The 23,546-nt window shown below is 35.4% G+C and overlaps 1 protein-coding gene across 3 annotated transcripts in view; it reads left to right on the forward strand.

Annotated features, from left to right (window-relative positions):
- The window catches only part of RSPO3 (R-spondin 3), a 92,750-nt gene that overhangs the window by 35,545 nt on the left and 33,659 nt on the right, over window positions 1-23,546 (forward strand). For all 3 annotated transcript variants that reach the window (XR_008629790.1, XM_055135760.1, XM_055135761.1), the window contains exons 3-4: window positions 1,136-1,282; window positions 5,928-6,125. Coding sequence is in view for 2 of the 3 variants with exons in the window: in XM_055135760.1 (XP_054991735.1) it covers window positions 1,136-1,282; window positions 5,928-6,125 (345 nt within the window). In the remaining variant the exon portion in view is untranslated. The remainder of the gene's footprint in view (window positions 1-1,135; window positions 1,283-5,927; window positions 6,126-23,546) is intronic.

The raw sequence follows: 23,546 nt of genomic DNA on the forward strand, positions 1-23,546 counted from the left end.
ACGATTTCAGTAGAGCAGTTGAAACGTTCATCAACTGTTCTTGAAGGCACTCCCCTATTGTCTCTCATCTGAACCCTGAAAGTTTAGTGCCCATTAGGTAGACTAAGTAACTTTTCAAGATAGCAATTTAGGAAACATCATTTCTGGCCTGTCTCTACATTTGCCTCCTATAACTGCTCTTCAGCTGCTTTCCACCAACCTCACTGGCCTCACTTAAGGATTTTCCCATCTCAAGGCCTTTGCGTTTATGGTCTACACTCCCTCTTCTGACTATTAGGAAATATTTTTGCCACACCTTTTGCTGGCTCTCTCTCTTTATTCAAGAGCCTACTTTCTTCCATCCTCTCAGAAAGATATTCCATGACCATCTCATAGAACATAATAAATCTGCCCTCCTTACTAATCATATCCAAAGCTTTTACCTACGTTTTACTGTTGTAATTTTTTCCCAGGGCACTTATTACTCTGGATCCAAGCTTTTCTTTGATCTTGGACTAAAAGCAAAATAAATTCAGAACCTAGTTTCCTTGTCTAAAAGATGGGTTCCTTCATTGGATCATTATATGGGTTACGTGATTTAATTTTATAAAATATGTGGAGACAGACCTACTATTATAACCATATAAAATATAACTATTATTATTTCTTATTGTTTTTCCCCTTTAAAATATAAGCTTTGTGGAGCTGGGGTCTTATTTCTCCTTTATCACACAATATCTACAATAGCGTTTGGTACATAATGGGAAGTCAGACAATAGTTGATACGTGAATAGAACTCAAAAACAAAGGTAATACCTTGTACACAATGCTAAAGTTCTGATGATTCATCATTTTCCGTATCATTTGATGTAAATAAATACTAGTATTATAAACATTCTTGGCAGTAGATATATTGCCAAGGGTTTTTTTTCTAGAGAACTCAGAACAGTGATTTTGAGATCAATACCTGGTATACAATAAACAAATTATTAAGGAGGTAATGTTTAATTCAGCTAGGCAAAATAATTTTAAACTCCAACTATTTGACAAAAAGTTGCATGTTCTTATTTTGGAAGTCTATGAAATTGAACCAATAACCATTAGATAGAAATAATGAAAACATATTTATTTCTCTTTTCTTTTTTTTCTTTTTCAGAATGCAAAGCTGACTGTGATACTTGTTTCAACAAAAATTTCTGCACAAAGTGTAAAAGTGGATTTTACTTACACCTTGGAAAGTGCCTTGACAATTGCCCAGAAGGGTTGGAAGCCAATAACCATACCATGGAGTGCATCAGTATTGGTGAGGAAAAGCTCTAGAATGTAAAAGGCTTCAATGACAAATGCAAACCCTTCAATGATAAAGTTTGGATCAATGGAAATGCTCTTCAAAGTCCTCCATCACAAAAATCCAGGGGCCAATCTCTAATAGACTCTAACCTTCTCTCCTAATGGTAGCCTTGCCTTTACCCATCATGTACCTCAATATAATTCAATGCCTTTTTTTGGCATTGGATTATTCATAGGGACTGCCAAAAACAATACTGTTTTTTATCATTACAGATTTATTTATATCCTTTAATGTTTTACATATAGTATTATATTAGAAATATATTTATATGAAATAGAGTTATAACTTTTATCTTGAATTAAATTTATACCTCAGTGTGATGGTTTCACAAAACTCCAAAAATCTAATGTTATACAGTGACTAAAGTTATTTTCCAAGGTGTGAAAACATGTTCTCTTGCTAGAGTTTATTAACATTCCCTCCAAGGAACAAAACCCTGCCAAACTGGAACTGATACAGTTAAAAATCTCACATTTTTCTCTAACACTGCTTTGCTAAATGCCCTGCCTGCCCAGGTATTCAGAAACAAGGAGAGGATTTTGGACTTACTCAATTTGACAGAAGGACATAGTCTGGGGTCTGATTAATTGCAGGCTGAGTTTCCTGGGGGGGAGGTCCCTCAGACAAGTTGTTTGTCTAAATAACAGATCACTGTCAGGCTACATTTTCCCTCTTTTCAATGTTGTACAGCTACTACAGCTACAAGTTTGATGAACACTTGGTTAACAGATGCTAAACCAAAAGGGAAAACAGCATACTAAATCTCAAAATCCCCTGGGCAAGAGCTAGGAGAACCTTTGATGCTGCACTCATGTTGGCATATGCACACAAATGTCCTTCTGATTCAGTACAAGATAGTCTCCAGGACTCCCCTGGGGTTCTAGCAGACAGATCCATTAGAAACTACAGTCCTGAGGAACAACTCTAAATGGAGATTTAACCATTTCAGGTCCACCAGAGAGCATTTGTTTCTTAGTTACGTTTGTCGGGAAAAAAAAAATGATATTTTAAAGATAGTTCTAGAAACATCTGTAAAATAACAGACTCCAAAAAGTTCACAGCTAGCTTTGTTCACTTCTTTTTTGTTGTTGTTAAGAAAAACCCAGCTGAAGAACAGTGTAAAAGGTACAGGAGAAAGCACTTTGAGCTCATCACTTTGCAGACAGCAAAGGCAAACAATTTAAGTTCTTAAGTTGTGGGATAAATAGGAAACAATTCTGTGGAATATACAAGGACAGATAGTCTTGATGAGCTTCAGGAAGTTTATAGTATTTCTGCATCCAAGAAATAAAGGTATATTTTTTAACTGTTGAAAGTACTACATTCCATCCTTGAAAGAGCATATCAAATGTATTTTAATAATATTTAGTAATAGTTAATGTTTTTCTACCAGAAAACTATTCAACAGCTGATGCTATTTGGTTATTTACTTAAACATGTTGATAACTTATACTACTAAGAGAGAGACTATTTCTTAACACAATCAAGTGTAAGACTTCTTAATAATTTAGAATAGGGGCTAGCAAATAAAGGTTATGAAGTGAATCTGCTCTTTTGAATTGAGTCAGTAGGTACTAATAACTTCAAAGACAGTAATAATACGAATTACCAAGTTTTGTTCAGATCAGGCTCTTGTTTGCTCCAAAAGGAATGTCTGCTATCATGTGGTGTCCAGCCCACAAACATTTTGGGAGTCATGCCTTCAGGCTTGGCACAGAGTTGTTTTTTTTTTTTTTTAAATGATGACCTGCTTGATTATCACAAAGAAACAGTAAAGCCTATTCCTTTAACAGATATAAATATGAGAGCTAAAATGATGATCCCAAGGATGCACTGTGAGTTACAGTGAATGCTATAATTAGTATCTTGACTCTGTTCTCTTTTGCTCACCCAAGAGCTTGAAGATTGTATTACTATCTTTGTTAAAATCTACACTGTGTGACTTGTTATTTATCCAGATTTTACTAAGAAAAGATGTCACATAGTGGGAATCTATTCTGATATAGAAGGGAGTAAAAGAAATTGTTAGAATATATCCACCATGCTCCAAGACTAGCAGGTTATCTATTTTATCAAATTAATAATAGTGACAGAATTCAATTTGGTAGTATATATTTCTCCATCTTGTGTGCCAGATAAGTTCTTCCTTCCTGAACCCTCATCTTCTATCCTCATTGCTCCTTGCATATGTATGATCTTGCTGAAGTAGTCACAGAGGGATGATATCTAACTACAAATATTAAGATTCAAGGAACATGCCCTGGTTTTAATCTCTATGGGATCGTGCAGTTAGTCAGCAAGAATTCAAGAGCACTTAAGTATTTAAGGATCTTTGTTGTGGTAGATCTAGTTTAACTTTTTTCCCCAAGCAAAAATTCTTTTTATAGTATTTAGACTGACGCATAAGCACAGAATGAGCATTTCCAAGGGACAGGTATCTCATTACCTTTTTAAACCTTATTTCCTTCGTGAATATTTAATTAAAGTTTTCAAATAGAGAGATAGCTCAAGTGAATGAGGCATATGCTTTGTATCTAGGAGGTCTAAGTTTGATATTCAGCATTGCATAGTTCACTAAGCACCATCAGAGAGCAAGTCCTGAACACCAAGCCGAGAATAGCCCTGAGCACCACCATATGTGGCTCTCTGGGCTATTTTCCAATGTTTCATTTTTCAATAATTTTTTTGAAGATCATCATTATTATGGGCTTATTCTAAATTATTTTGTTTCTAGAAGTTCTCCTCTTGTCAAATATTTTTACTGTCTAATCTTTTATAGTTTACTAACTACCTTGAACTCATTTGTTTTGATTTTTTTTGCCTACTTTTTTCTCAGTAAAATTGATAAAGATTGCAACTAGAGTTTTATACTTAGATTTACTCGTCACTCCACTAAAGACTGACGGGTACCTATGCTGCAAATTTTTCATCTGTTTATTCTGAAAACTAGGCATTCATTTGCCTAAATGACCTTTACTATTATAAAAAGAAACCCTGAACTTCTGGTAACATCCACATTATGTAAATATTTCTAATGGTGTCCTCTTAGTTTTAGCATTAAAAACAAGCCAAAGTGATGGCTCAATTTTTTAAATTTTCCTACTTGATTTCCTGAATGTGCTTTTATTTGAATGTTCTAAAAATACACTGCTGTTTAATAATTAATATCAAGTTGAGAAACGAATCTTTAGTTGGCAACAGTCATTAAGCGACTGGCTGTTCTGTCTTTACCAAAATAATAATGGCACAACTCAGGGTGAAGATTATTTAGAAAATGATTCAATAAAGTTCATTTAAGTTCATAAAAAGTTACATCCACTTATGTAATAATTTCATTTCACTATATTGCATTAAGATATTTAAAAGTGAATAAAAATAGTATGGAAAAATATGTGTTTAGTGGACTTATATTTCTAAAATACTTATGTTTTCTTTTACTAGACTAGAAGGTAGTCACTGCTTTTTTTTTTTTAAATTAATATAGGAGTACTGCTATTTTTTCATCCATTGATTAAGCTGACTGAAATAGTCACTGCTCTTAAAATAAGAAATCTTTAATTAATAAGTGAGTGGGGAAGTTATTGGGATCTTGTGTACAAATAGAATAATACTATCTGAAAGAGTTGCTGTTGCAGCTGTAACTGTCCTTGGAAATCTAAGAAGTATTTTTGGATGTAACTATAAGTAATAACACCTTTCATATATTTATTTTCATTAGAAGGGCAAAAAACTATGTTAAGACCTCAAAAAGTAATTTAAAGAGAAATTAGAAATTAGTGCATACAGAAAAGTTGAAAAAGTCTTCTTAAAAAAATGTTTTTAAAATGTGCATCAGTACTTAAAATATCAAGCAGTTCACTACAATACTAGTTTGAAGTAATTTAAGACCTGAAGTTGATTTTGAATTTGCTTAGAACTAATCCTACATGTGTGAACTAGACCCATTAATAAACAACAATATTTAGGTCTCCCAAAGCACATGCAGTAATGGCAGTTAAGAATAGACCCAATATCTCAATTTAATATTTGATAAATTCTTCTCTAGTGGAAAAGTTCTTGAAGTATTTCCGGGTACCTGCAAATAAGCATCACAGATATAACTAGGAAAGCAAAATCTTAGGCCTGTCTTCAACAATGAAATTAGAAATTTTTGGAGTGAGATTCAGCGTTCTGTTTTAGCAACCCTCCAGATTTGGTGTGAGTCAGTCCTCTAGCACATATTAACAACTATCCTGTCAAGTTATGCATAATTAGTATCTATCTTTCACTTAAAAGTGCTTTAGAAATTGTGAAATATCAGTTAATGGTAAACAATTATATGTCTGCCTCTAAATTAAATTTGTAGCAAAAACTAAAGCTAATGAAAGAATTAGTGTTCCTGATAATAAGAGTTTAAAAAAGAAAACCTCAACACAATATGTTCCTGTTTTTTCCTATCTGTTTGTTTTACTTGTAAGTCATCTCACCCATCCTTGTTTTGCAGAATTTCTGCTCAGAATTTGGGCAAGTACTGATGGAAGCAAAACCTTGTTGTTTATTTAACAATCGTGACAGCGTTGGGGAACCAGCTGAGGCTGTTTCTGATGTTCTGTTTCAGTGCACTGTGAGACCAGTGAATGGAGTTCTTGGAGTCCATGCATGAAGAAAGGAAAAACATGTGGCTTCAAAAGAGGGACTGAAACACGGGTGCGAGAAATAATACAACATCCCTCAGCCAAGGGTAACCTGTGTCCTCCCACCAGTGAGACAAGAAAGTGTACAGTGCAAAGAAAGAAGTGTCAGAAGGGAGAAAGAGGTACAATCATATTAATACAATGTGTTCAACTGAATCTTTGTCTTCTGATGCAAATCTCTTTTTTTCTATTTATTTATTTATTTATTTATTCATTTATTTATTTTCATTAGTGAATCACCGTGAGGTACAGTTACAAACTTAATGAACTTTCATGTTTGCATTTCAGTCATACAGTGATCGCTTACATCCCTCCATCAGTGCCCATTCTCCTACACCAATGTTCCCAATATCCCTCCCCCCACTCCCACCCCAACCCACACCAACCCACCCTGCCTCTGTGGCAGGGCATTCCCTTTTGTTCTCTCTCTCCTTTTGCGTGTTGTAGTTTACAATAGAGGTATTGAGTGCCCATCATGTTCAGTCTATAGTCTACTTTTGACATGCATCTTTCAACCCAAATGGGTTCTCCCAACATTTTCTACTTGGTGTTCCTTTCTCTATCTCAGCCGCCTTTTCCCCCAGCATGTGAGACCAGTTTCCAAGCTGTGTTCATTCTTAAGATTTACTCGAGCAGGCGCCAGTAACATCTCCACTTGTCCCAGCCCTGAGATTTTATCAGGCTCTCCTACTCATTTTTCCCAATGATTAGAGGCTCTTTTCAGGGTCAGGGGAATGGGACCTGTTATTGTTACTGTATTTGGCGTATTGAATACACCACAGGGAACTTGCCAGGTTCTTCCATGCAGGCAGGATACTCTCAGTAACTTGCCAGGCTCTCCAAGAGGCATATATATTTATTTCCTTTTATGATGATTCACAGCTGCATGGTCCAGAAATATGTTCACTCATGTGAGGCTCAGCCTAAGCGTGTGGAAAGTGGCCTGAAGCATGGCAGTGGTGGAGTAGTGGAGGTCAGCTGCCAGGGCTGGGTCACTTGGGGTGGGGAGGGCTCTCACCCGCCCTCCTCTGAGGCACCCACGGTGCAGAGTCCGGTGGCATGGTTTTGGGGGCTCGTTTTATTGTCCCTTCCAGGAGAAGCAATCATTAGTAATATTACTGTGTCTAAATCCCTAAGAAGTATACCAAAGAATATGTTGGCTGCAAATGACAGAACACAGATGTGGTTCTTTTTTAAATGGAGCCTTATATCAGAATTTTAAACTATGAAAGAAGAGTGCTAATTGAATCCTGATGAAGGAGACTGTGTTATAAGCATTTAAACTTTATTTTTTCTTTGGGGCCATATTGCTCCTATCATCTACCTTCCCAGTGTATAGAAAATTCTTGGGAAACCTTATAAACACAGGATCTATTTCCATTTGGCCATCAACTAACTGATTTTTGCACCTCATATAAAAAAAAGTACTGTGAATAGATTGAAGCTTTTGTAGCTAAAAATACTTCAAAGACTACACAAAAGTTTTTAAATATATAACCTGATATATGTTTTAATTATTTGTTTGCTAAGGTAAAATTAGTATACAAGAGTATAACCATGATGTTTTGACACATATTCTTAATATTGATCTTATATTTAAATTAAATGTCCAAAGTCATATTTTATTATAAGTATTTATGACATCTTTTCCAATTTTTTATGTATACTATCTTTATACACATTACTGAGTTTTTTTTGTAAATATTAAATATTTAAATGAAGACAAGGCTCATCTTAGAAGGGGACTTCAAATCTTCTATAAATTTGGAGGAAGTTTTTGGTTAAAATTAGACTTAAAGAATGAAAGTTGGCTAGTTTAAAATGTCCTGCATTTTTTATCAATTAATTTAAAACATCTTAGATTTTTAAAAGTTGGATTTGATAATCAACTATTTCATCACTCTGCTTGTTGGTAAGCTCCCATAACTGTACTGTCTGTCTGTAGCACTGTCGTCCCATTGTTCATCGGTTTGCTCGAGTGGGCACCAGTAATGTCTCCATTGTGAGACTTGTTGTAACTGTTTTTGGCATATCAAATACGCCAAGGGGAGCTTGCCAGGCTCTGCTGTGCGGGCGGGATCCTCTTAGTAGCTTGGCGGGCTCTCCGAGAGGAACAAAGGAATCGAACCCAGGTCGGCCGCGTGCAAGGCCCTACCTGCTGTGCTATTGCTCCAATCCAAAGAATAGCCCTATATCAAAGTATACTTTTCAGCATGAAAACAATGAACAAATCTTTACATTTTGCTCTTTCCTTCAGCCAGACTTTCTCAAAGTTGAAAATACCACACTCCCACACTCTGGTGTCAGTGTTGGGGCTAGAACAATGCAAGAAGATGATAGTAACCTCAGGTGTCATCTGGGGGACACTTTCTGTTTGTCTGCTTAATAAAAGGTATATTTCCACGGACCATAAAAATAGTACAAAGGGTAAGGCCTTGCATATGGCTGAGCCTGGTTTGCTCCCTGGTGCCACAGATGATGTGCCAGTCAGAAGTGATCAGGATCAAGAGTGATCTCAGAGGGGCTGGACAGTCATGCACACTGAAATCCCTGCATCTCGTAAGTCCCCCAGGCACAGCCAGGGGTAATTTCTGAGTGCAGAGCCAAGAGTAAACCTCTAAGAATCACAAAGTGTGTCGTCCCCCCTAAAAAAAAATTTTAAAGGGTGATCCCTAAGCACAGAGCCAGTAGTAAGCCCTGAGCACAGGTGGATGTGGGACCAAAGGAAAAAAATAATAATAATAAAACATGAGAGAAGGGTAGATTTCCAGGGAGGTGCTTGTTTTGTGGGGTTTTTTTCCCCTAAAAACAGGCCAGATGAGTTTGGAAATCTGTTTTTCAAACCTGCTAATACCTGATTTTTCTAACTGACATTGTCTACAAGAGATCTGAAGTTGGAATTATTCCAATTATCGCCACAAAAAAATGCTTCAAAAAGGCTGTTTAAAAGTTGAAAAACATGACCTTGCTTTGGAAACTTAGCTCATTCAACAATAACTCAACTGATTACTTTTCCAGGGTCTTTCAATTTTAAATAGAGTTAAAGGAGTAAAAAAATGCAATCCATGGGCCACTAGGATATGTATATTAAAGGATCTGGGTCTACAAGAAATTTGCTTTTTTTCTAGTCAGCAAGAGACAATTTCATAATTATTAACATTGTACACTATTACAGGAAAAAATAACAAAGGAGAAGAATCCTGGCAGAGAGCACAGGGCGTCCTCCAAACAGCAAACCTAGTTTGGATGTTAATTTAAATAGGGACTTTTTGCTTTAGCAAGGAAAAGCAGTATTTGAGAAATCTTTGGGTAAGGCTGTTTAGCTCAACAGCAGGGATTTGTTGGTCAATTTATTTGAAAATGAGTCCATATGACAAACCCTAAATCATAATGGGCAAAAAACTCCTGCCTTATCAGTAAATAATAACCAGTGACTGAGTCCACACAGAGCTGGGGCACGTTGGTCCAGATGTTCTCTTGTTGCTTTGGGTAGGCCAAGTCATTCTCTATCAAAAGTCAGGTCCATCTGCTAACTGAACTATTACAGACAAATATTTAATTCACCCTTTAGTTTAGTTGCCAGTTTTAGTTTGATCTTAACTCCCTTCAGTTTCCCAACTCCCGTGTCCTAAAAGGACAGGGAAACCAGGACGCAGTCTCCCTCCTCTGGACTCTCCCAGGAGTGCTCATCCACCCAAAGAACTGGAATAAAGACAACGTGTGTGAGAGGGTCCCACACAGAAGCAGGAGCCATCCTCTGTTCCCATGTGTGCCTGGCTCTCCAGTCGCAAACACTCGATGCCCTGGGCTTGCCTGGCACTACCCGCCAGCTAAACTTTCCAGAATGCACTGTATAATTATTTATTTATTTTTTAATGACTTACAGGTGGTTTCATTCATATCAATTTTGGAGATTAGTAAATCAGAATCCTATTTTGCTTTTAAAATCCAAGTGAAGAAAATATTATTCAATAGAAAATTTAAATTACTGTGTTTATTTTATTTTATTTCTTTTACTTGATATTATAGTCTTTTAATGTGTTTTTGAGACTTAAATATTAACATTGAAAATATCTGACATTAGGGGGCTGGAGCGATAGCACAGCGGGTAGGGCATTTGCCTTGCACGTGGCTGACCAGGGTTCAAATCCCAGCATCCCATATTGTCCCCTGAGCACCGCCAGGAGTAATTCCTGAGTGCAGAGCCAGGAGTAACCCCTGTGCATAGTCAGGTGTGACCCAAAAAGCAAAAAAAAAAATAAAGAAAGAAAATATCTGACATTAAAGTTAGTTGCAGGTTGATATATAATGCCATTCTAAATTTAAAATAGTTACCTATGATATAACTTTGACTTGAAAATTTCTCATCTTTTTATTTATCAACAGAGTTAAATATAGTGACATGGCACTCTATAAAGAGAAATACAAATAATTCGGAAAATTTAGTTGACTTATTTTTCAAATTAGATAATGTGTACACTTGCTAAGTAAGACATGTGTATAATACTTACAATTAAATTCCAGATTTTGTCCCACTTGCATGTAATCTTCTTTCTTGATTTCTATATGTAACAAATTTTTTTCAGACCTGGACATTTTTGAAAAGTCATCTCTTGCTTCATTCTCTAGTATTCTAACTTTATAATTTTTCTTTATTTTTATTTATAGCAGCTTTTCAAATATTTTATTTAAATATAAAGAAACAATGTAGAGGACCAGAGTGGTAGCTCAATAGACTGAGAGTATGCTTTGCATGCAGGTGACCAGGATTTGATAACCTGTACCATATGATCCCCTGAATACTACTAAGAATGACCCCTGAGCACACAGCCAGGTATAACCCCTGGGAACTTCTAGGTGTGCCCCCCCACCCAAGAAAGGAAAGAAAGAAAATAAAGGCACTAAATAAAAAGTAATTGAGATCTCTGTGTATATCGTTATGTGAAATATCAAATCAAATTATTAACATTATTTATTCTTCTTACTCAATTTTGACTGGAACGATAGCACAGAGGGTAGGGCATTTGCCTTGCATGCAGCCAACCCGGGTTCGACTCCTCCATCACTCTTGGAGAGCCCGGCAAGCTACCAAGACTATCCTGCCCACACAGCAGAACCTGGCAAGCTCCTTGTGGCATATTCGATATGCCAAAAGCAGTAATAACATGTCTCACAATGGAGACGTTACTGGTGCCTGCTCAAGCAAATCAATGAACAACGGGCTGACAGTGCTACAGTGCTACTCAATTTGAACATATATGTATGAAGATAAATATAATAAAGTGATGAAGACATGATTAATCCCTCTTTTCTATACTCTAGAGTTATTTGCAAATGTTGATAGATTACAAAAGAATCTCTTTCAAGGTCACAGTGATAGTATAGCAAGTAAGGCACTTCTTTCCATGCTGTAGACCCAGATTAAATCCCTGGCACTCTGAGTGCACCTGGTCTCTGAGTGCAGGACCAAGAATAAAACCTGAGCAAAGCTGAGTGTAAGCCTTTAAAAATATAATTAAAGACCTTGAATCTAAATTTATGTCTATCATTCCCTGCCTAGCAGTTAAAATTGATGGCGATAGATAACTCATATTTTTAAAGGTATGGAAGATGTTTTCAATATATTTTTGCTGTGCTATAACTGCCAAAGGCAAAGTTTCCAGGGAATAATGAAAAGATTCAAAACTGATTTCTTAAAATATACACAAAGAAACAAAGGGAAGAGGGAAGAGGATTTTTCTTTATTAGTAATCTCATACAACAAATATTGTAAAAATTTTGAATAATAAATATAATCTCTGGCCCTCATATCTAAATTTTTATTTTATGTATTTTCTTTTGCCAGTCTTTTTCACATGTCTACATTTCCTCATTAATTAATAGCTTATATAAGCATTTATTACCACTGAAATTTACATAAATTTCTGCATATCAAATGTCTATAACTTGTAGCTTAATCAATCATAAACACCAAGTTAGACTTGTATTACCTATGCAAACAAATAATATTTGAGGGCTGGGAGATGTCTCAAAGAAATAATGTGCGTGATTTGTATGTGGAAATCCTTGTTACCTTAGCCAGCACTGAATGGTCCCTATCTATTCCTTGGGCACTGTAAGAAATTACCCCAAGAAAATCCCTTTAAACTAATTAAACTAAAAAAAAATAGAAACTATTTCTAGAGTCCCACTGAGGATGGGCCCCCAAAGCAAAACCAAGCAGGAAAACAATACTTACAATGAAAAAAACAAGTGAAAGTGTAGAAAATGAACTTCTAATGATTCTCAACTTATATTCCCTGGCTCTTTTGACACTGGGTGCAATAATGCTAGATAAGGAAAAGTGAAACTTGACAGAGAAACGTATACTTGTGTGTTAGTTACATGTACAGGAGCCTACACACAGTCTACACATCAGATAAAAGGGTGAATTTTTTTGTGTGTTGAAAAGAGGGAGTGGGACTAAGGAAGTAAGACCACCAAACATGTTTCTCATACATGTGTATATTCCTCTGAGGAATTTCTAATAGCAATATGATTTTAAGACAAGTGTCAAAGAATATCTTTGTCTTTGACTAATTGCATAAAGAAGACACTAAATATTTGCATAATACATTATTTTTTTAATCCCAAATCATGATCTTGGGATAAAAATGAAAAGGGAAAAAACATTCATAATGGGTCAGAATCTACTATATTTAAACTTATAGTATACTCAGTTTTCAATAGTCAAGCAAATAAAGGAGTGTTTTTTACTAGATTTGTTTCTTTTAATTGCCTCATAACATTTTTCATAGCTTTCTGGTGATAAATCATTGAGTTTTCTAAAAAAAGGCTACAAACATTCATTCAAATTCAAAACACACACATATCCTAGCTATCTTAAACAATTCATCAATATCCAAATTAATTCATTAGCTCAATATTTTAAAATTCCAATAGAATAAGGGTATTTTTTCTCTACCATCAATTCTTGTGAAGTAGAATATAAATACTTCCTGTTGAAATTTAGGAAGCTGTGAGTTCTCTGCTCTTTCCTAACACCCACTCAATACTTTGACACAGATTGTAGAAAATTCAACAAAGTACAGAACTGAGATAAAAGAGGAATTAAACTAAAAAAAAATAGGGACAATCTTTCTCAAAAAAATATGATACATACACAAAAATATATATCATGTGATCAAGCATTCCACTCCTAGATATCCCAAGAACACAAAGATAATAATTCAAAAGGCTACATACATACCTATGTTTATTGTAACCTTATTTATACTAGCCAAGATCTATAATCAATTCAAGTGAGTGGATTAAAAGATTGCAGTATATCGACACAGTGGTATGCTACTCAACTATAAAAAACGGATGAAATTGCTCTTTTTGCTATATTATGGACAAAACTGAAGGATATCAAGTTAAGCAATGTCAGAGGACAAATACTTGATGATTTCCACTCATATGTGGCATATAAAGAGACAAGATGAGGGAATAGTCAATACCTTCTAAAACAACTCTTAGATTCAGATAACAGAACCGTCATTGCCTTAGCAAGGTGGAGTCACAGGGATGATCATATTGACTTGGTGTACATTGTACCCCGAAGAAATACAAATATTTACAGTCATAAATCATTGTACCTTACTAACTCTCTTGTACTTTAAAATTTCAACCAAAAAGGGAAAAAAATAAAGGCATTAGAGACTGTTACTCTCAACCAAACATGATTTTGCTCCAACAGGACACTTCAGATTATCAGGACTTGGATAAAGAAGATACTAGTGGCATCTAGTGGTAAATATCCCACAGTGCACAGGACTGACAACAACCAGAAGTATCTGCTAATAGTGCTAAGGATAAGGTCCTCGGGATACATTCAACAATCTCTCTTTTTTCACCTTCTTGGGGTCTAGCCAGTTCCTACTAATATGAGTCATTTGTTTAAACTCTGGAGAGGAAGACCAGTCACCACCAATGAAAATCTGATCAAAAGTCTGGAGAACAAGAACAACATGGTATAACAGAGGAGAGATATTTGCTCCCCAATAAAAGGATAATGATCAATTTTGTTGAAATCAATTTTCTTTTCATTTAAAATATGTCCATACCTGATCAAAAATAGCAATGTCTAAAATGTTTAGTACTCCATTGCAGCAAATACTTTTCACTTGTAGAAGGATATTGTTTAACATAACATGTATATTATGTTAATTATATAATATACTTATGTCCTCTTAAAAGCTAGGCCCAGGGGCTGGAGCGATAGCACAGCAGGGCATTTGCCTTGCACACAGCCGACCCAGGTTCGATTCCCAGCATTTCATATAGTCTCCCGAGCACTGCAAGGAGTAATTCCTGAGTGCATGAGCCAGGAGTAACTCCTGTGCATCACCAGGTGTGACACAAAAAGAAAAGAAAAGAAAGAAAAAGCTAGGCCCAATTTTGCATTTTTTGTTGTCAGTAGAGATGCTTGTCAGTGTTTAATTACTACTTTTTTTTCTTTAGCCAGACTAATTACATGGATACAGCCACTAATTACATGACTATAACCCTCCCATCTATTAGGCTGAACAATACACAGATATCTTTTTTGGTAGGTCATTGATGACTAAATATTTGCAGTTCATATAGCTCAAGCTCACACAAATTTTCAACATAATATAAGCAATTTATTTTTTCTCTTTGTGTTTTATAAATCCTCTAAACAAGCCTAGAGTTTGGTTGTTGGTGTTAGAAAAATTAGAGTTTATATATACCAACCAAATCCAAATATTGGGTTTTTAATAACAGGCCAGAAAACAACAAAATAACAACAAAACAACAATATGTTAGCTGTTTTGAAGAGGGTAGCACTACTAACCCAAATTAATATGTGATTCATCTGCAAATTATTTTCAGTCATGTTCTCTCATCTCCTCCTATCTCCAGCTTTATATGTTTTTTTTTAAGTTTTTATTAGAGAATCAGCGTCTCATTTACTGCTCTGATTCTGATTCTGTAATACCCCTAGAGGGCCTTGGCAGAGCCTGGCAAGCTCCCCGTGGCGTATTCATATGCCAAATGCAGTAACAATGATGGGTCTCATTCCCCTGACCCGATAGAGCCTCCAATGCAGCACTGCTGGGAAGAACGAGTAAAGAGAGGCTGCTAAAATTTCAGGGCTAGGACGAATGGACGTTACTAGTGCCCGCTCGAGGAAATTGATGATCAACAGGATGATAGTGATACAATAATATTAGAGAATCACTGTGATGTACAGTTACAAGCTTATGAACTTTTATGTTTGCATTTCACTCATACAGTGATCGTTTCCCCATCCCTCCACCAGTGCCCATTCACCTCCACCAATGATCCCTCCTTTGCATTATTACTTCACTTGTAAGGACTTTTGGGTTTTGTTTTTCCTGGCATGGCCTAGAGATAAAGTCCCAAACAATGCTTAAGGAACCTGGGGCGGTTCTGTCATACTCAGTCTGGTTGTCCTCTGGGGCATCAGTGCTGTACCTGTAGTGCTCAGCGACCTTACTATATAAAGTACTGAACTTGGGAACTAATTATCTTTAGCCCTTTGTCCACATACACTTTTTCATTTTTCACCCACCAATTCTAATATTATCTGTGAAGCATTAAATCAATTTTCTAATTAAATATGTATATAATAAATTTTATTATCCGTATAAGTAAAAGAATGCTATAGCCTCTGTGACTGGCCCCAGCTTCTCTCATTTTTCTCTCTGGCTTCAAAATTTCAATGACGAGATCTTTATGAAGAATCTCTGTTGTCCAGGTGTTTTGGTTGAAGACAACTTTATGAGCCTTTATATATATAATTTAATAGCACTGTCTGTCATAGCTCTGTCCTCCCGTTGTTCATCAATTTGCTCGAGCGGGCACCAGTAACGCATCCATTGTGAGACTTGTTGTTACTGTTTTTGGCATATCGAATATGCCACGGGTAGCTTGCCAGGTTCTGCCGTGGGGGCAGGATACTCTCGGTAGCCTGCCGGGCTCTCTGAGAGGGATGGAGGAATCAAACCCAGACCGGCCATGTGCAAGGTAAATGCCCTACCCACTGTGCTATCACTCCAGTCCACATAATTTGATAATTATGTAATATGGAGCAGAAGAAACATAGTCTACTTATATAGTTCAATTTTAATATCTTTTTTTATTTCTAATATCTTTAAGTTAAATTGTTTTTTAACTTAGTCACCTTGAAATTATAAAGTTATTCATGATTGGGCTTCAGGCATACATTGTTCCAATACCAATCTCTTTACCAATGTCCACTTTCTTCCACCAATGCCCCCTCCCACCTCAGTGTTTAAAAATGAAACAATAGTTATTTTCTTCCAGTTCAGTTACTTCATATTTCTCAACACCTGTGTTCTCAAATTTCTCAGTTTTGAATAAAAAAACTATGTACATTTTATTTTTTATCTAGTAATCCTTGTTATAACCATTTTTTAAAAATCAGCAATCAAATATCTCATTTTTATTCCATTTATTTAATATCACTAACATTTGTAGGACACTATTTATCACGGTCAAAATTCATGGTTGATGTTTTTAATGGTGGGAAATAAGCCATATTTCCATATGTACTTTTACTAAGGTAGTAAGAAAACTATTTTTAGATTTGAGTGTGTCATTGTTTTATATTTTGGCATCTTACTCTAAATTAATCTTACTAATGAATTACCGTTACAAATACCTGTATTTGGGGAGATTCCTATCTTTTATATTCATGAATGTAGTAGTTTCAACACATTGACACATGTAATAAAACACACCCTGGTTAGTACTTGTGAAAACAAGTACCAGTAGTATAAAGGAAATTTCTCATTCCCAAAGTCAATAATTATCTTGCCTTTGTTTAGATCCTGTACAAGAGGACATTGTTTCAGTTACCTTTCTGTGGATCACTTGTATCACTTGCCATATAGTTGCTCATCAATTTGCTTGGGCGGGCACCAGTAACGTCTCCATTTGTCCCTGTTGCATGCTAGTATAGCCCAATGGTGTCTGCTCACTCCAGGAACACAAAGAGCCTCAAAGCATTCATTCAGGTTCTTGATGAAGAAGTCTGACCATCTCGTAGGTGTATAGCAAATAATCCCAAATATAGTGGCTTAAAGGAGCAGTCATTTGTTTGGCAATAAATCTTGGTAAGCAATTTAGACTTGTATACACTCTGCAGTTTTGACCTCCATCCCTGAAGGAAGTCTGATGGAATTGCACTGTTTCCCTATCATCATCAACATAACTAGTGGATGCTATTAAACTTCACAAGGGAGAAGACAGGCAGACTCTATTTTTTTTATTTAATGAATCTCTGTGAGATACAGTTAAAGATTTATAAACTTTCATGATTATGTTCAGTCATACAATGATCGAGTGCCCATCCCTCCACCAAATGCCCATTGTCCACCACAATGTCCCCAGTATCCCTCTAGCTACCCCCACCCCATCCCATCCTGTCTCTGTGGCAGACACATTCCCTCTTGCTCTCTCTCTCCTTGTGGATGCTATGGTTTGCAATATAGGTATTAAGTGGCCATCATGTTTGGTTCATAGTCTACTTTCAGCACACATCTCCCATATTGAGCTATTTTTTTTAATTGGCATAAAATGGATTCTTTACATCTATTCTTGAGGTAATATTGATTTACAAAAGTATAAAAAGTGTAAACATATATATTTATAATGTATATAATTATATATTGTATATGTAATATATATGCAAACATTTATATATTAGGGGGTACTGTGCTAATATACCACACCCACCAACAAATGCCACTATCCCTCCACAGTCTAATAGACCTTATTATCTACTTCCCACACCTTTGATAACCACAACTGTGTACTCAGGGTTTGTTTTCACAGACTATTATCTATCTCCTTTGTTTCTTTTTTTTTTTAATATCACATTAATGAGATCATCTAGTATTTGTTTTTCACATACATCCATGCCCTCCACTTCCATCCCTGTCGCAGCAAAATGAAGAATTGCATCCTTTCTAATGGCTAAGTAATATCCCATTGCATATATACAGTGAACCCCTTTATCCATTCATCTGTCACAGGACAACTTGACTTCCAACACATTCTATTAGACTAAATTAGAAGGTCAGCCCTGACTCAAGAATTGAAACAAATATATTTGTACCTCAGTGGAAGAAGAGCTAAAGTTATTTTGCAAGATACCACGAGTTCACATGAATAATTGGAAATTTGTAGCCATTCTTACAGACTAACAATCCCCTGGGGATTGCATCTTATTTACCAGAGGATGAGTGTAATTGCTCATTCACTATGCTGTGCGTGTGTGTTTGTTACAGAATACCAGCATCTACAGTACTATCTCTTCCTATACAAAAAATACTCAGATTTACATTGACAATAGTATGTAGTGATTACTTTGCTTATACCAGTTTGTGAAGCATAGAGTAGAATAATAAAATGCCAGATCAAAAATCAGCAAATATTTATAAAAACACCAATGTTATACTAAGCCCTCTTCAGTGCTGAGAATATAGCCTTGACCAAGAAAGCGAGAGTTTCTGCTATCACCAATTTTCATATTCTGGATGTTGGTGTAATGGTTTATGTCACTTCACCAAGTAGCATGATCGACTCACTTGTAGCATAATACCTATGATGACAGTTTCCATCTTTGTGGTTTGCTCCCACCACAACTGCAGACTTCATTAGCTTGCTAACACATTTACTGAGGCATTTGTTTATACTGGGAAAATGAAATATCTCAGCTACTTTTTGCTTTGGCCTTAGAGCATACACATATATATTTTTCCCGTGACTACCATGTTGATGTGCTACGATGTGTTTTTGTTTGTGTTTGTAAGATGGCTAAGCAGGGTTAAAGGTACAACTTGTGGCTATGGAACAGAGCTGAATTAACTGGCCCTTTGGAGGAGTGACCCCAAGACCTTGGCTCCATTTGCAGCCTCTCCAGGCCAACAGTGATCCCTGCCAATTAGGAGGGCTCCCTAGAGAGAGACTCAGAGAGCATCAGCATAAATTTAAATTCTGGACCCCCAAGTACAGTTTCCAAAAGGGCCTTCTTGTCCTGTGCTAATTACAAAGTAAACATTTTTCCAGCAAAAAGACACTTCCTCCTTTCAAAGCTCCTTGTCCTCCTTCCCACTTTCCTACTCCAGTCACTCTTTAAAACTGCTGGTGTTGCTGAAACCTCTTTGGCAGAGAAGATTCCCTACATTTGAAGGCACAAAAGAATTATTCTTTTCATAGATTATTATCTTGTTCTCTTTTTATCTACTCCAAGCAGCTTCTTCAGCGAAGCTTTAAAGACTGTAGATTGTTAGAGCTGGACAGAAAAGACTAGGTACCTCGTTCTTAGGCCTCCCAAGAGGTGTGACTAAACACTACAATTGGCTTACAATTACATTCTTTTGACTTTGAAATGGAAACATTCTCAGACTCATTAACATGAAAAGTGGCTCACTGAACTGAGTGCATACTTTGCTTGTGGGCAGTTCTGGATTCTATCCCCCAATTTAGAACTACCAGCAGTGACTCACTACACACAACCATGCGTAGTTCCTAGCACCAACAGGTGTGGCGCAAAACAAAAAAAATTGAAAAAATTTTAATAAGCCATGTAATTTTTAGCTTCATAAGTGAAAAAGAAACTGGTCAAATGGTATACTCCTTATACATTGCTATTTTACTAGACAATTAATGAAAGGAGCTGTAAAAAAGTAAAATCTTTTTACTGAAGAACAAATGCAAAGTTTTTGACACAGTGGGCTATTATTATTAACATGTATTATTATTATTAACATGTACAAAACCGTTGTAAATAGGAAAGATTTCAAAATCTCTCTAATTCTTTCTGCTATTGCTCTCAGGCAAACTTTTATTTGATTTTAAATTCAGTCCTTTTTGGCTTTTATTGCAAGCAATTCATTACCTATATGTTAAATAAAAACTATTCTTCTATGGTTTCTGTTCTTAATTTCCCTAAATAATTATTTGCAAATATATGCAATTACTGTTTTAGTACAAAACCAGTATGTCAGTCTTTATAGCATATTGACAATTCTTTGTACCAACCTGTTAGCCCCTCTATATACATTAGGATATTTTAATTGGCAATGAAAAAAAACAAGGAAAAAATCCAATAAAACTATTGGCTTTAGCACAGTTTGCTCTAAGTATTCAAACTTTATTGTTAAGTTCATCACTTTCTCCTCTCTACCATTTTACTATTTGTTCTTTCTTTTTATTTATTGGCCTTACTTTTCCTTGTTTTCCCTGTTTCTCCTTATTTATTGGCTTTGTGCTTTCTTGCTGTAGAGTTTTTCTTCACTTAGTTGGATATCCGGCTTTGGATAGGCCTAAATCTATATCCACACTGCTCTAATCCAAAAGGATCCAAAGGACAGTGTAAAAGTCATTCAATCTCTGAATGAAAGACTGCAATTGATTTTACTTTGGGCACGTGTCTACCTCTTGAACCAATCACTGTGTCAAGGGATCTGGGGGACTGTGATTGGTCTGCCTAGTTTACATCCCCACGATTGAAATCAAAGGACACCTGGCATTTGGGGCCATTTTCAGTGACTGAAGATAAAACTATGAAAATGATCATCCGCAAATAGCTAAAACTCACAAAACTTACAAGTCCTTCTGATTTGTTCGATTTGTCAAAAATATTTTTTATGTGAGTAAACTGGCTCTGAAACGAATATAAAAAGAACCCAGTGCTCACATGAATGGCTTCTGGGATTGATTTACGCAAACTTAAGTAAAGACATATTCCTTTCCATTTCTAGCTGCCGAATGTTCTGTGTGAAATGTACCAGTGTGGGTAATGACCTTTTGCTTGATTCGGCACCAGGCCACTGAAACTTTAAAATTAACTCAAACCTAATTACTGAACTCTTATGTTTATACTGTGTATACACCACCCGGTCATAACTCTAGCCTCTGTGAGCCTGGCTGCCATAATTGAGAAATATGCCTGTAAATGGTTGTTTTGTTTATTTGTTGTTTCTGCTGGGAGAGCTTGGTTTTCTTATTTTGAAAAGAATCAGATTTAGAAAAGAGTTTCTAAACAGAGACCAATTACATTTTATATATCAATGAAAAAAAATAACATACATTTTTAAATAAGATATTTCTTTTGCCTTCAGATCACATGAAATCTAATGTAATTGGAAAAACAAACAACACTGTTTTCACTGGCATTTTAAATAACATCACATTTTAGGCAACAAAATATCAACATACCAAACTGCAACAGGAAATATGAATAATTACTCTTTCCAAAAATAAACAGAGAGAAATGTATGTGCACTTAGGATCAGAGGTCAATATCTAATTAGTCACAAATTGTGAACAAAAGGTATTATCCTAGTTGACAGAACAATAACCAGTTTTTCACATTGCAATTAATAGAATCCTAATTGGACAAAGAATTATTTTTGTAGAATATGAGCATGTGATAGTCAAATATTCATCAGGATAATAGATGAATATAGATATATCTACTATGATCTTCATTTGATTTCCAACAAATCCCCAAATTATAAAGGGGGTTGTTTTAATTAATTTGTTCTATTTTGGTTTGTTTCAAGTAGTTAAGACATTTGATTAAAATTTTTATTTAGAAATTGTTATGGAATCACACACATCCGGTTTGCGAATTTTGTTTTGAATATGTAGAAAGCTGTTTAATGGATTGGCCATGGGATTCCATTGTTCTATTATTGCCATTTTTCTTTATTTCACCTCTCATATTTTATGCCCTTGATACTCCTCTTCATGTTTCATATACTGAATTCTCATCCTTTATTCACCATGAATTTCCTCAATTTTGAGATAAGTATCTACTCCTAAAAAAGTTTCTTTTCATGTTCATCACTTTAAAATAATATTTAATATTTTTAATGTCTACTTAAGTTTTGTTGTTACTGTGAGACTTGTTGTTACTGTTTTTGGCAGTATTGAATACTCCATGGGTAGCTTACCAGGCTCTGCCGTGCAAGTGGGATACTTTCAGTAGCTTGCTGAGCTCTCTGAGAGGGTTGGAGGAATTGAGCCCGGGTCAGCAGAGTGCAAGGCAAATACCCTACCTGCTGTGCTATTGCTCCAGCTAACAGGCCTCACAATGGAGACCTTACTGGTGCCCACTCGAGCAAATCAATGAGCAACAGGATGACAGTGATACTTAAGTTTAAAAAAAAAAGTACTATAATAGTTTGAAAAGGCTGAACCATCCCAATTCAACTCTGAATTCATTTTTTTGTTTTGTTCTCACAAAAGAATTCATTTCTAATGTTAAGAATGGTATACATGCTACATTATGCATGGATACCATAACAATAACCATGATGGTATCCATATCAGTAAGACATAGTAGAATTTTAAATAATCAAATTTTCTTTCTTATTTTTTTACTTTTTTAGTAATATCTATAATGTTCATAAAATGACTGACAAACTTACTATCAGATATAAAAGAGGCAATATATTTGAGTATTTAGAATACAGAATGGAGCCACAGAAACTGTTCTTCTTAAATCTCTATTGTGATTTTTAATAACTCAGTGACTTTAATAACCTAATGATAATTATTATATACCCTTTACTTCATCTGTAAAATGAGTACAATAAGTAATCAGGGTGAAAATTTACTGAGTATGTTTAAATTGTGAGAAAGAATAAGAGATAGAATCCCAAACGTTGAATAGACAAATTGGAGTGTACACACTCCAAATATTACTGCAATATGCCAGATTACTTGTCAAAATGTCAACTGTGTACATTTTCATGCTTTCATAAATGTCTATTTCTTTATATCCTTGCCAACATAAGAAAACCGGATGTGAGACTGAAATGATAGTATAGCAGGAAGAGTTGCTTGCAGGTGGCCAACCTGGGTTCTATTCCCATCATCCCATATGGTCCAGTATGGGCACTACAAGGAGTGATTCTTGAGTGCAAAGCCATAAGTCATCCCTGAGCATTGCCAGGTGTGACCGAAGAACAAGATTTTAAAAAATCTAAGACAAGAAAAGAAAACTGAATGTTATCAGTTATCTAGAAACATTAGTCTTAAGGAATAACAGTGGTATTACGTTGCTTTATTACTGGTATTTTCCCAACTACTAATAACAACTGTTTATTACTTCCTTAGATTTCTAGGATACTTATTTATTTATATGCTTTGTTATTTTTGTTGAATAATTTCTGAATCATTTATAAAAAAATCTTTTTAGTATTAATATTAACCTTATATCATTTTATAGCAACTATTTATCTTCTATTATTTATTTGATTATGTTTCTAAATAGGCTTTTACTATCACTTAAACAATCAACTTTTATTCTTGTGTGTTCATTTTTAAAAGCTTGCTAGTTATTGTAATCTTATATTTGTAGGTATTCAAACATTTTATAGAATAGCAATTATTTATTAGGGATTCTAGTGAATAAATACTTGTTTGTAAGTACAATGATACATAAATGCATACATCACACATGTTTGTGTGATGTA

The sequence above is a fragment of the Sorex araneus genome, chromosome 4 (genome assembly GCF_027595985.1).
Source record: "Sorex araneus isolate mSorAra2 chromosome 4, mSorAra2.pri, whole genome shotgun sequence".
In the NCBI taxonomy this organism is placed as follows: Eukaryota; Metazoa; Chordata; class Mammalia; order Eulipotyphla; family Soricidae; genus Sorex; species Sorex araneus.